Genomic DNA, 15,072 nt, shown 5'->3' with positions numbered 1-15,072 from the left:
TTGGAGCTGAAGATGACCTCTGAGAGGTGAGGGTGGCCCCTTGCTGATAGCCAGGCCTCGGCCCTGTGGCCACCAGGAAGTGAGCTCAGCCAGCACTAAGGGGTCTTAGAAACTGACCCTTCGCTGGTGGAGTCTCCACATGAGCTCCCAGCTCCACGACACCTTGAGATGGCCTGGCTGAGCCTGCCCCAGACCCTGAGACTGTACACAAGTAATTTGTTAGGAAACTCGCCGATCAGGTGAGTATGGCAGAATGTGTCAGGGTGTTTCCTGGACCACAGCATCTCAGCCAGGGAAGAGGGGAGTGAGAACATGGAGTGTTTGGCTAATGTGGGATCAGGACAGGCCCCTGCCAGTGAGGTGGCACTGCCTTTATGAGTCTGTTTGATTTTACTATAATCAAATGTCCGAGACTAAGTATTTTATAAAGAGAAGAGGTTTCTCAAGCTCTATCTGAATGCTCTAAGTTTGCTTTTTTGTCAATGGCGTTTTCTTTCTGGTTTACTCTAGAGAGAAGATTGGCGACAGGCTATGCATTTAGAAAACAAGGATGGCAGGCTGGCCCCCAGCATGCTGGAGGTGGAGCTGCATCAGAAGTCGGCCCCCAGAGGGCTGGGGCCAGCTGGACTCACCTCTAAGAGCCACAGACCCCTGCAGGGAGTCAGCGGACCGGACCCTTCCAGCCCCCACCCTGGGTGGGCTGCTGCTGAGAACTGCCGGACCCCTACCCACCAGAGTTTTGGCTCATTCCTCTTGGAGGAGAGGTGAGTTTAGTTTTATGTTGCACGTGTGGAAGTCACAGATGCTGAATTTCTGTGAGACGCTTTTTTCTTTTGGTGTGAAACAGTTCCAGAAATGTTGCTAAGAATTTTTCCAACATTTGATCACTTTCTTGGTCTGTTTTGAAAGAATGATATGGCAGAAATATGTTGAATTTAGCTCCAGAAGATATAATATAAAGTAGAAAAGAGATTTTGTGACATAAAGGATTAGCATTAAACATATTATTTGAGATATTCAAAGTATTGTATGATCTTGGATAGCATTTATATTCTAGAATATAATTTATTTCTATAAATATAGGAAGTAGATGGATATTGTTTTTCAAGCCAGAAAAATCTGAATCCATGCAAAATATTTTAAACTTTGAAATATCTGCTGATGTAATAACAAAAAACCAAATTCATCATTTGCAATTCCACACACATGTCCTTTTAATGACGAAAGCTTCCTCTGAGGGCCTATATCTGTGTTGGGGCTTGCTGCTTACTTTGCAGATCTGAGGACTGCCGTCTCTCCAGAGAATAATTTCTGCCCAGAACATCAAAATCTTAATCCATGCAGTAATAACTGTGAGCCTTAAAAAAAGAAGAAGAAAAAAAAGGCAAACCAAACCCCAAAACCTAAGAGCGAAAAACACAGAATGGAGCAAGTGTGGTCAAGGTCTTTCCCCTGCTGCTATTCCTCTCCCATCCCCCAGGGGGCAGCACTACGCATGTACCCAGACTTCATGCTAGGATGTTGCTTGTTCCTTTTGTTTAAGATGCATTTGAGATTTGTTTATGAAGTGTATAGGTTTTTTTTTTAAACTTATGTGTTTATGTTCTATTTTCACATGATCTTTCCAAAACTGTGTTTATGTTAAATTTTATTTATTTGAAAGAGAGGGGGATTGACAGGAAAGGAAGAGGGAAGAAGAGGAAAATGAGAGGTGAGAGAGGGAGAGAGAGAGAGACACACACAGAGAGAGAGAGAGAGAGAGAGAGAATCTTCCATCCTTCCATCCACTGCTCCCTCTCCAGAGGCCAGGGTGGCATCAGGACCCTGGAGCTCCTTCACGAATCTCAGTACCCACCATATGGATAGCGGGCTGGGTGGCCACCTGTCCTCGCTGGCCTCTGCATGCCTGGGGAGAGTGGGATGACTGCTGGCTGCTAGAGGGACCTCCTTGACTGCTCCACCCAGGAGCCTCTTATCCTTCCCCAGCAGGGTTGCCAAGAAAGGAATCGCAGGGCACTCATTTCTCTAGCATCCCATTAGCAGACCCCTGGGTCCAAGTGTTATTAACGCTGTATTAGAATCATCAGTTAGAATGTAAGACACTGAAGTAAATTTGAGTTTCAGATCAATAATGGATGTTTTGGAGAAAATTATTTGCTCTAAAAAAATCACTTGGAGTATAACACCTACTCGGAGGGTCATCGTTGTGGGACAAAATGTAACCAGTGTTGGGCAGAGTCTGGGGAGGCTCTCACTTATGTGCAGCGATTTTTGTTGGGAATGTAAAAGGGCACAGCCACCATGTGAAGCGGTATGGTAGTTCCTCAGAAGACTGACAATAAGGGCAGAGTTGTGGCACAGTGGGTCAAGCACCCCCTGCCATGTCAGCATCCCATACAGCAGGGCCTGTTGGTTCAAATCCTGACTGTTCCATTTTCTGTCCCGCTCCCTGCTGACGCACCTAGGAAAGCAGAGACTGGCTGAACTACTGCTACTGCTGGTACCCATGCGGGAACCCGAGCCAACTTTGTGGCTCCTGGATTAATCTGGTCCTTTAGGGAGTGGGTGGACAATCTCTGTCTCTCTATCTGTAATTGCCTTTTGAATTAAAAAAGAAAAAGAAAAGAAAGTTAACATAATCATCTTCGTGGATGCCTGAAATTGCAGATAGTACACTGTGTTTTTTCTGTACATACATACATCCCCATGATAAACTTTAATTCATAGACACAAAAGGTGATGAACAACAGTAACTGACAATGGGACAGTTATGGTAAAATTAGTGAAAACTCCTGAATGATTTATTTCTGGAATATTCTATTTATTTTTTCTGGGTTATAGCTGAAATTGTAAAACTGGGCATGAGGGGAGGGTCTCTGTGCCCTTAGATTCTGCAATTTCACTTCCGGGTATATATTTCAAAAAAATTGAAAATAGGGTGCTAGAGTTGGGGTGATTTTGTCCCTCCCAAAATGTGTTTTGGAATTTAAATTCCAATGAGATATAATCCAAGTGGATGAATCACGAGGATGGAGCCTTATGATTGGCATTAGTTATGTTATTTAAAAAAGATGGTAAGAGCTGGCTGGGTCTCTTATGGCCCATTCTGCCATGTGGAGACAAAGTGAGAAGCCCTTCCCAGACAGCCAGTGCCTTGGTCTTGGAATTCTCAGATTCCAGCACTCTAAGAATGCAACTTTGTTCTCTATCAGTTACTCAGTTGAAGATATATATTTTAAAAAAAATTATCTACTTTTAATGGAAAGGCAGATTTACAGAGAGGAAAAACAGAGAGAGACATCTTCCATCTGCTGGTTCACTATCCAAGTGGCTGCAACAGCCAGAGCTGAGCCAATCTGAAGCCAGGAACCAGGAGCTTCTTGCAGGTCTCCCATGTGGGTGTGGGGTCCCAAGGCTTTGGGCCGTACTCTACTGTTGTTCCAGGCCACAGGCAGTGAGTTAGATTGGGAGTGAAGCAGCCAGGACACGGACCGTGCAAACAGGGGATCCCAGCATGTGCCAGCTGAGGATTTAGCCACTGGACTATTGCATAGGCCCTTGAAGACATTTTGCTAAATCTCACAGTCTTCCCCTTTTTTTGTTCTCACTCTCTTATTCCTATTCCTTATTTAAATGCAGCATGATTTAGATCTGAGATCTCAGAAAAGTTTGAATTAATGTCACCTCCTTATCTTAAATCACCACACAAGAATGAATAGGCACGGTAAAATACATGTGGGTGTCAGGCTGATAAACTTTATTTTTCATTTTTCTTTTTTGGGGGGTCAGTATTGTGTAGGTAAAAAAAGATTTATTTCTCATCAGTGGAAAATGTAATTTATTTTTTGTTTCCTCAAATTGGAAATTAATTGACTTTAAAATTTTCCATTTCAGAATTAGCTAATTACCTTTCTGTTTTACATTTAGCAATAACATGCTTGATGGTGGGTTGGATGGAGAATACATCTGAGGAATATATTAAAGGTGATTAAGAAAAAATACTGTAAGACAGCTCTTACATCTGTTATGAATTCGTTTCTATATTTTGTTATTACCATAGGTGATGTGTTGCTACATTGTTGTGATTATAGTATGTTTTATTTTGTGGTGCTTTTATATAGTAATGTAAACTATTCAGTCATTGTGTTGAATATTGCTGAAAGCTATTGTTTTAATATATTTATAATTGAGGCATTTTTTAGCAAAAAGGGTGTGTAAATCTATCAGTTTTGAAAAATATCTGAAATTATTCAATACTCAGTACAATCAAGATATGAAACTTTTTTTTAAAATGAGCCTGCACAATTCCTTAAGTCTCTGCCATTCCTGCATACCTGGTAGCCACTGAGCTATATTCTGTTCCTTTATTTTTGCCTTTTTGAGGATGTCACATCAGTGGAACTGTTGAGTTGGCTTCAGTTAGCATCATGGTTTGGGAGCCATTCAAGTTGTGTATTCTTTTTATTTGAAGCATGGAGTTGTATACAACATGATTTTGAAGGATATTTTCTAGTTCTGGTCATTATGAATAAAGCCACTGTATCTATTTGCATATTGGCTTTTGCTTTTGCGTGAATAGAAATTTAAATTTCTCTCAGGTAATGGGATATTTTTAACTCTATGAGAAATGGTCAGACTGTTTCCATTCTGCCAGCAGTGTCTGAGTGTTGCAGCCCTCTGGATCATGTGGAGTTTGCTTTCAGCTTTAGTCAGTCTAATATATGTGTTGAGGTGTCCCAGATAGTATTACATATCTGTAGGGTAAACTTTTATGGTTTTTCTATTAGTTTCTGGCTCATTATATATTCTTAGTGTAAGTCTTCCATAAACGCATGTTCCTCAGTTATCTTTCGATGACTATGGCTTGTCTTTGCATCTTTATGACAGAATTTTTTGAAGAGCGGAAATTTTTCATTTTGATGTATAGAATCTTTTCTTTTATGGTTTATACTTTTCAGTGTTGTATCGGGATTACAAAGTTTTTTTTTTTTTTAAAGAAGTTTTATAGTTCCAGGCTTTATTTTTAGTCATATGATGCACTGAGTTTTGCAAATGCTGGAAGATTTAGCTTCTGCTTTATGGCTATGCAATGGCTCTAGCATCATTTATTTAAAAAAAAAAAAACCCTATATTTCATCCATCGAATTGCCTCTGCACTGTTTAAAAAAATAATCTAATGCATCCGTGAGTTTGCTTCTGGATTCTTTGCTTTGTCCCATTGCTCAGTGGATTACTTTGTCACTGAATAATGTGCTTTCATTTATTGTAAGTTTCCTGAAAGTTCTTGAAGTAAAATAGTATCAATCTCCAACTTGGCTGTTTCTCAAAATTATTTGTCTATTCTATGCTATTTGCATTTATATTTGAAGTCTACCAAAAGTTTGTCAATTTCCATAAAATTCTTGCTGAGAGTTTGATGGTGACTGAATTGAATGTATAAGATAAGTTTAGGGAAAACTATAATCTTGATAATATTGAGTATTCTGGTACAGAAACATGACATATTCCCATGTATTTAGGTCTTCCTTAATTTAGGTGATGTTTTGTAGTTTTCAGGGTATAAATGCTGACATGTTTCATTAGAGTTAGCACTGACTAGTTTGTTTTTTGGTGCTATTTGGTGTTTTAAAATGCCTGTTTACGTTTTGTTAATATTTATAAGAAACTTAATGTTTGGACGTTGAAGTTGTTTCCTCTAAGCTTGCCAGGCTTACTAATTCTAGTAACATCTTGTTTGTAGACTTTAAAATATTTTCTAGACAATCATTTCTGTGACTCAGAAGGAGTTGCATGCGTCAACAAAAAGACAAAAGAAAGAATGAAAGTAAGTAGAGCCTAAGGGACCTGAGGAAGACCATCAGACAGAACAGCACACACGTTGCGGAAGTCATAGGTAGGAAAGAGAGAGGGACAAAAAACGACAGGGCAGATACAGAAATCATTATTGAAACTTCCTGATTTTTATGACAGACATGTGTGTACAAGTCCAACAGCTCAATGAACTCCCCACAAGGTTACCTCAGAGAATTCACACACACAAATTCCTTGTAAAAGTGTCCAAAGCCAATGGCAAAGAGAATTCTGAACACAGCACATCACATACAGGAGGTCCTTGGTTAGAGTGTAGCTAATTTCACATCAGGAATCAAGCAGGCCTGAAGGCAATGAGATGACACGGACACAATGTTGAAAGAAAAACAGTGTATCCAACAAAAATGTCAACAATGAGGTGGGTATTAAGAAACTCTCAAAAAAGCAGAGGGAGTTTATTACCGTTAGCACTTATAAAAAGTGCCACAGGGAGTTCTTCCAGTTGTATCTCAAATCCATTTGATGACCAAAACCTTGGTAAGGGCACTAATATGTCAGGACCTTAAAAGCTCTCCAAGTCCTGCTTTGCTCACCATAATCTTGAATTAGGATTTTAAACATAAAGGGGGTAAAAACACGAAGGGAGAAGGGACACAAACACTGAGACCCAAGTAGTGGGCGAACCCACGGAGATAGAGTGGGTTAGTGATTAGTAGGGCTAAAAGGGGGAGGAGTGAGGGGGTGACCTCTGCTGGGCTGGATTACCATGCGTTTAAGCGATGGTGACGATGGCGAAATTTTGTGAACAGACCATGAAATATTGAGTTGTGTACTTAAAAAAGACATGCCACACCTACTGGAGAATATCTGAGTTTAGGAAAATGAGAGATATAGTAGGTTGCTATTTTTTGTTGCTGTCATATCCCAAACAGTCAGAAGGTAATGTGGGGGCTGTAACAGACTGCATGCTCATGTGATGGTGTTAGGGCGTGGGGCCTCTGCAGGGTAATTAGGTCATGAAAGTGGAACCCTTGTCGTGAGACAAACACCCTTACAAGGAGTCCCAAGCAGCTTCCTTCTCTTTCTGCCTAGAGAGCACTGAATGAGGAGTCAGCTGTTTGCAATTCAGAATTCACCAAAACTCACCCATGCTGGAAGCCTGATATTGTGCTTTTGGCTCCCAGGACTGTGAGAAAGAAATGACATTGTTTATAGTCCACCTATGACACTTTATGATAGAGGTCAGAACCAAGTCAGTGGCAATACAATCGTCATTTGTAACCGGACTGTAAAATATTCTACATAAATGAGCTGTAAAGCTACTGACACGGTAAAGCAATAAGCAACTAGAAAATATTAATTTAAAATGTACCTCATCCACAATAAAAATATATGGAGGAATTCCTACTGAAGGCATGACACTTAAAGTATAAAACGGATGAAAATTTAAAAGAAGTGCTAGATGCATGTGGCAATAGAAGAAGTGCTTAGATAGGAAAGCCTCAAGATGAACGTTCTTATACTATTATCTAAATTAACCATAGATTTTGCAAAAGTAGATAACATGGGCATTCTACATATTTACATTGGCATTTGGTTTCTTCTTCAGCTAGAAACAGTAGTGTTCATGAAAGATGAGAAAAAGTCAGATAAACTAAGCAGTGCTTGTATGGCGTTAAATAGAACTCAGGCTCTGGCCTGTTAGCTAGCCGGAACTGTAAGGTGCGTTGGTAGGAAACGTAACGCTAGCTTCGTCTGTCACGCAGCAGGTAACGGGGCATCCGGGTCATAGTTTAGATTGAAATCACACAAATCGCGCTTGTCACTCATACCGTTGTTTTATTTGTTATGTCACCTTTCACCTCTATAATTTTTTCTTCCTTTCCATAAATTATACTGCCTGAATTTTTCGTTTTGTTTATAAGCATTTTCCTTGTTCTTTGTCCACATTTTTTTTTCTAAATTTCTGCATCTATTTAAGAAAGTTATTTTTATGTCTTTGGGCTTCATGTCTGGACATACCCAATAATTTTGTTTCCTTGAATGTCTGAATGGGTTGTTCTTTTCTGTTCTTTTGTAGGCTTTTTGTTGTTGTTGAAAATGTAGCATTTGACTCTTATAATGTGTTACCTTTGGAAATCAGATTCTCTCCTGTCCTCAGAGTTTTTTTTATCTTATTTATTTAAAATTGTTGCTGTTTAATAATTGTTGAAGCCTGACTGGTGCTTGGCCCAATAGGTGAAAGTTTTACTTGTGGTGCTCACATCCCATAGGGGCGCTTGTTCTTGTCCTGGCACTCCCTTGTGATCCGGCTCCCTGATCCTTGTGATCCGCCTGGGAAAGCAGCGGAAGCTGGCCCCAGTGCTTGTGTCCCTAGCACCCATGTGGGAGACTCGGGTCAAGCTCCTGGCTTTGGCCTGGCCACGTCCTGGTCGTGGAGACACGGTGAGGAGTGAACCAGCGGATGGAGGATATCCACCTTCCTGTGTGCGCTTCTCCGTTCCCCTCTCTGTGTAACTCTGGTTTCAAATAAAGTAGTTTGAATCTTGAAAGAGAGACAGACGGTTGCAGTGATAGGGAAGACTGTTTCTTGTGTGCGATGACTGATGTTCAGCTGAAGTCTGGTTAGAGTGCTTGATCGATGGGAAGTGAAACAAGAAACACTTAAACACAAGGAGCAAAGAGGAACCTCCGCTTGCCCCAGCATTTCAGGATTGGCTCTGTGTGGGAGCGCCGTTGCCACCTGCATTGTTCCCCCTTGAGTCTAGCAGTCAGCCAGGGAGAGTCTTGGGACTTTTTGAGCTCATGTCTTTCGTCAGCTTGTATGTGCCATTTAAATACCGTGTATATTGAGCTGATTTGGAATGCTGTAATTCCCCAAGACTCTCACAGCTCTAGGTGGTCTGCTGTGTGTCTCCACCTGACATCTCTTGCTTTCTGTGTTTGTGGGATTGCGATGCGTCTTACAGCCTTTACGACCTGCCTTTTTATGACTTCATTCCAAGGGCTGGGAAAGAGAGATGGATACCTTTCACCATGTAGCAGTCCTTTAAAGATTTCCCCAGGCAAGTCAGGGCACACATACAGAATCATTGCAAGGTCAGGCCGGCTCTGCTCCTTGTGGGTGGGAACTGATAAGACATCTGTTAAAGACCCGGATGGTCTGTTCTCTGGGGAAACGGGCAGGTGAGGCCAAGTAGAAGATCCTCAAACTTTCCTACTGTGGTGCTTATTTTTCCTTTCCTTTCAGGATGTTTAACTGCTGTAAACCTCTCACTGTTTCCCAGAGCTGCTTTCTGTTTGGTTAAGACACCTGTTACTGCTTGGCTTTTCTTACATTTTACATTATTTTATTTGTTTAAAGTGAACAAATTTCAAGCATTTCACAATACAGGTTTAGGAGCACAGTGATACTTCAACCCCACCCTCCCTCCTGGCCGTATTTCCCACCCTCCTCTTTCCTTATTATATATTTTTAAGGATTTTATAATGGCATACTTGCAGTTCACATCACAATCACAGACTTAACACTCCGTTAGGTAAAGAATTAAACACAAGTAAGCAGAAAACGCCCCACAGTTCCTCAAGAGTGTAGATCAAGGCTGTGAACAAGAATCAAATCTCAAAATGGCAATTTTGCTCATACAGATTGCATTTTTTTTTTGTACTCTGTGTATTAGTTGCCACAGATCCTGGTGCTCCTTTAGGGAATTGGAACTTGAAGACTTCCTAGTTGCCATTTTTTTTTTTTTTCCTGAAGTGTCTTTTTGCTAGCTGGAATTCTTGATTCAGATTTTCTTTTGGCATTCCTCTACTGTTGAGCTTCGCTAGTACATTTTTCATTTCACGTATTATGCTTTGCGACTCTAGAATTACTTGAAGGTACTTTCTGTTGTGTTTGGCAAGACATCAAATTTCCATTTAATTCTCTAGCATGGTTTCCATTTGCTCTTCAAATATATCTAAAGTAGCTCATTCAAAGGAATGGAGGAAGGAGGGAAGCCTAATGGCTGGCCTTCCTCAGAGATAATTCTGTTTGCCATTTTCTTCCCCTGTGTGTGAACTATACACACCTTTTCATGTCTCCTATATATTTGTCAAAACAGGCTATGTAAAATGATCAAACATGGAATCAGATTCCTCCTCCTTTCCAGAGTTTGATATAGTTGTTGTTTTTGTTTATTCACATAATCAGTTCAGGAGATTTATCAAAGTCTATATTCCTTTTTTTTTTTAAAGGATTTTAAAAAAAAGATTTATTTCATTTTCATTAGAAAGTCAGATATACGAGAGGAGAGACAGAGAGGAAGTTCTGTCCGATGATTCACTCCCCAAGTGACTGCAACAGATTGCAGCTGCACCAATCTGAAGCCAGGAGCCCAGAATCTCTTCTGGGTCCCCCAAGTAGATGCAGGGTCCCAAGGCTTTGTGTCGTCCTCGACTGCCTTCCCAGGCCACAAGCAGTAAGCTGGATGGGAAGCAGGGCTGCCAGGATTATAAATGGCACCCATATGGGATCCGGCGCATGCAAGGTGAGGACTTTAGCTGCTAGGCTACCATGCCGAGCTCCAAAGTCTATAGTCTTCATTTCATCTGGTTTTGTCTGAATTCTCTGTTCAGTTGGCTTAGGGCCTGGGCAGAAGTATTAAATGGCTGAGACCAGTAAGTCCCTTTGTTTTTGCTGGGCAGGCAAGGTTAGGGGCAGGGCTAAGCACACATGTCCAGGAGGAGGGGCTTGGGCATGGAGCCATGCCTTTTGTCTTATTCTCTGTCTCTGGCTTGTGAGGAGCCTTTGGGCCAGCCAGAAATGAGAGCCTTAGGAACCTCACAGGTTTTTCCTGGGCACATGCATAGTTGGAACATTTTAGATTCCTAGGAACACGGTAGAGCTGATGCACATGTCATTTCCGACCTTACCATTTCTAAATTATTTTGTTTCCTTTATTATTCCCAGCTGATGCTGCCGACTCCGCCATCAGTGCTATGAAACAGTGACTGCCAGGTGTGAAGCATGCATTTGTTGCAGGAGCTGTGAGTCGGACTGAGAGCAGACATCTACGGCCAGTGGGGTATTCTAGGGTACAGACAGCTCACACATTGATAACTTCAGGCAGTGGAGATTTGGAAGAGCTCCATCCACCCCTCTATTTCTCCCTCTGCTGACTGGGGGCATCATCCCAGGGCTCTTGGTTTTCAAGCCTTCCTCAGGCCTAGGCAAAGGGGTATGGACACAGAGTACTGTAAAAATGTTCTTGCTGATGTTTGACTCTTTCTCTTAAATAACAACTACCCCTTGAATGGTTGTGGATTGTGACTGATTCCAAAAGCTCTGATTTGGACAGTTGTCGTCACTGCTTTTGTTGCTTTGGAGGAGGGGAGAATTTTCACAGCTGTCACTTCCTCTTTTGTTTGAAGGAAAAGTGCATCAAGGTCATAATTTAGAGATACTAAGTGGAAGTGCTTCTCTGTCCTTGGCAGGATACAGGAAGCTGGGGTTAGAACATTCACATCATGGCTCATTTTTCTATTTTCAGGGAGGGTTTGAGGATCTGGAGTTCTTTGGTGAGTAGAGCCCAGGTATTTTACAGCAGGTCCTCAGTCTGAGTTGACCCGAGGTGTCCTCCTGGTTGGATTCAGGCTCTGTATCTTTGGTAACAACAGAAGAGAAATGATTCTGTCCTCTTCTTGAGACTCCTTGTTTGGTGCATGGTTTTCAGAATGTGTGGCATCTGGTGGAGGCTGCCAGTGGTGGGGCAGGTGCAGAGGATCCGTCCCAGAGTGAGACAGGAATCAGAGAAATCAGACTGAACTCAGTTTAAACAACCAGCTCTGTCACAGAGCTGCCTTCTGAGGACACATCCCCAGGGATGCACGGACATCCTGCTCAGCTGCGTCCCACAGAGGCTCAAGCCTTCACTCTTAGTTTCCCTGAGGAATTTATTAATACATTAGAATCTCAGGGTCACAACAAATGTATGGTGATTACTGCAACACAGTTTTCATTGACTTTCATGTTAATGTGATGTTAATACAAAGATACCACACACCTGGTAGATACAATTCTAGAAATACATAATTCTAAGATAGCTCATTTCTTCCCCCTCTCCCTTCCTTCCTTGCTTTTGGGATTACATATATTTAAATTACTCACTTTTATTGAAAAGGCAGATTTATAGAGAGAAGAAGAAACAAAGAAAAAGATCTTCCATCTGCTGGTTCTTTCCCCAAATGACTGCGACTGCCGGAGTTGAGCAGATCTGAAGCCAGGAACCAGGAGCTTCTTCCAGGTCTCCCATGTAGGTTCAGGGTCCCATCTTCTGTTGCTTTCCCAGACTGTAACTAGGGAGCTGGATGGGAAGTGGAATAGCTGGGACACGAACTGGTGCCCAGGTCATATCCCATGAGCCATTGTGCCAGCTTAGGATAACATAATTTATGATTTAGAATATAATCAAAGGCTTAGCGCTCCACTAAATAAATAACAAGAAAAATGTAAAAGGACCATATTTCAGTGGGAACAATGGTAAGGGCTCTCATAGAGCAATAAATTCTAAAAATGATTGTAGATCTTAAACCATAGTAATATATGGCATATATATATATATATATATATCATGGATTTGATAAAGTAATAAAGTTTGACAAAACTATATTTGCAACAGTACTGACTCAGGCTCTTCCTTTGTGTTTTGATGTTTTAGTTCTCACATGTAAGGGAGAGCATGGTTATTTGTCTTTCTGTGTCTGGCATCTTCTGCTCAACATGACACTCTCTAATTGTATTCAATTTCATGCACATGGTAGAATTTCATTCTTTTCTATAATTGAATAATATTCATGTGCTACACACTCTTTCTACATTCATCTGAGGATGGACACCATGTTTGACTGTCTTGGTTATTATGCACAGTGCTGCTATAAGCATGGTGGTACAAGCAGCTATAGTGTATTCATGTTTTTTGCATATGTACTTCAGCAGTGGCATTGATGGATCATACAGAAAGTAAATTTCTATTTTTAAAAGAAATCTTCATGCTGCTTCCCCACAGTGGCTGCACTATCTTACAGTCCAAACTGACTGTGTAAGAGTTCTTTCCCCACATCCTTGCCAGCATGTATTGTTTTCTGTCTTTTGGGTAATAGGCTCTGACAGGAGTCACAGTTGGGCTCCTCATGGATGTGATTCCCTGATGGCTAGTGGCATTGAGAACTTTTATACGTTTGTTGGGCAATTATACTTATACTTTTGAGAACTGCCTGTTGAGGTCCCTTCTCAGGTAGCTTGAACGATCCTGTTGGATATCTCTTCATTCCATTATTTGTTTGCTTTGCTGTACAGAAGATTCCAAGTCTGATAGAGCCCCATGTATCAACTTTTGCTTTTGTTGTTTGTGCTCTGGGGGTTTTCTCTAAGCTGTGGTCTTCTACATCAGTGTCTTCCCTCCTTTCTCTTTTGCAGTAACTTCACAGCCTGAGGTTTCAAACTTAAGTCTTGGCTCTGCTTTAGCCACTAGGCCATGCTGCTGGGCCCTAGGTCTTGGATCCATCCTGAGATTTTTGTGTCTAGTGAGAAATGTGGAACTAATTTCATTCTTCTAGATGTTACATCTAGTTTTGTCAGTGCCATTTATTGAAGAGATTATTCATTCTGCAGCTTATGGTCTGGGCAATTTCGTCATACTAGTTGGGTGTATGTACATAGATTAATTTCTGGGTCTTGCATTCTGTTGTTTTGATCTATGTGTCAATATTTTGGCAGGTACTATTCTGTCTCAATTACTATTGCTTTGTAGTATACTTGGAAGTCTGATGTTGTGATGTCTCCTGCATGTTATTTTTTTTTAAATATTGATTTTTTTTTTTGTTGGAAAGGAAGATTTAAAGAGAGAAGAAAAGACAACACAGAGAGAAAGATCTTCCATCTGCTGGTTTCTTTCCCAAATGGCCTCAATGGCCCAAGACGATCTGAGGTTCTTCTAGGTCTTCACAGCGCCCCGCAGTTTTCAGCCTTCTTACACTGCTTTCCAGGTCATAAGCAGGGAGCTGGATGGGAAATGGAGGAGCTGGGACATGAATTGGCTCCCGTATGGGATGCTGGTACTTGGAGGTGGAGGGTTATCCAGTAGAGCCAAGCACCAGCCCTGTGATTTTGAATCTAATCAGATGCTTTCTCTGCATCTGCTGAGATGATTATGTGGTTTTGTTCCTCATTCTGTTAATTTGGGTTAAGATGTATACTGATTTTTATTTGTGCTTAGTTATTTTATTTTTTTAACAAATTCAAAGTAGTTCAGATACAATTCTAAGAACATGGTGATATTCTTTGTTTTACTTCTGAAATACACTGTTTTTAATTCACACTGTAGTCAAAGACTTAATGCTCTGCCAAATTAAATATTTAAGAAGTAGAAAACAAAGGTCCCTGGATTAGTGGGAATATAAACAAGGGGTAAAATAACAAAAATCAGGTGGAAAGATGATTGTTTCTCCCATGTGTAGTAAATTTTGAAGAAATTATAGATCATTAAAACCATCATAATATCACATTCTTAATCATTATTTTGACAAAGGTATAAAGCAAAGATTGATGAAACTATTTACAGCAGGACTGATAAGCAAAAGCAATTTTCCTTGTGTTTTGATTTTTCTTTTTAAGATTTTACCTTCTGCATATACAGAAGAACAAATAGTATCTGTCTTTTTGTGTTCAGTCTTTTTAAGATTGTTTTATTTTTATTGGAAAGTCAGATGTACAGCGAGGAGGAGAGAAAGAGAGGAAGGTTTTCCATCCGCTGATTCACTCCCCAAGTGATCGCAACGATAGTTTCTGAGCCGATCCAAAGCCAGGAGTCTGGAGCCTTTTCCTGGTCTCCCACGAGGGCGCAGGGTCCCAAGGCTTTGTGCCATCCTTGACTGCCTTCCCAGGCCACAAGCAGGGAGCTAAAAGGGAAACAGGGCCACCAGGATTAGAACTGGCACCCCTGTGGGATCCCTAATGTGTGCAAGACAAGAACTTTAGCTGCTAGGCTACCATGCTGGGCCCTTGGTGTCAGTCTTATTTTGCTCAACCAGCTTTACTGGTTTGCAGATGTTGAACTACCACTGTATTCTAGAGTAAATCCCACTTGATATGATTTATAGCCTTTTTGATATGGTTTTCGCTTTGGCTTGCTATTATTTTGTCGAGAATCTTTGCATCTGCATTCATCAAGGATACAGGTCTGCAGTTTTCTTTTGGTTTGTTTGATTTTGGTATTAGAG

The 15,072-nt window shown here is 41.0% G+C and overlaps 1 protein-coding gene across 1 annotated transcript in view; it reads left to right on the top strand.

Annotated features, from left to right (window-relative positions):
• Positions 1 to 531: 531 nt before the first annotated feature.
• The window catches only part of OCA2 (OCA2 melanosomal transmembrane protein), a 198,186-nt gene continuing 183,645 nt past the window's right edge, over positions 532 to 15,072 (top strand). The window contains exon 1 of the mRNA XM_040969948.1: positions 532 to 764. Coding sequence (XP_040825882.1) covers positions 532 to 764 — 233 coding nt within the window. The remainder of the gene's footprint in view (positions 765 to 15,072) is intronic.

The sequence above is a fragment of the Ochotona curzoniae genome, unplaced genomic scaffold, assembly GCF_017591425.1.
Source record: "Ochotona curzoniae isolate NIBS_2020 unplaced genomic scaffold, NIBS_Ocur_1.0 scaffold_4701, whole genome shotgun sequence".
NCBI lineage: Eukaryota > Metazoa > Chordata > Mammalia > Lagomorpha > Ochotonidae > Ochotona > Ochotona curzoniae.
Note: the sequence above shows the minus strand (reverse complement) of the source record. Positions and strands in the feature narration are given on the sequence as shown.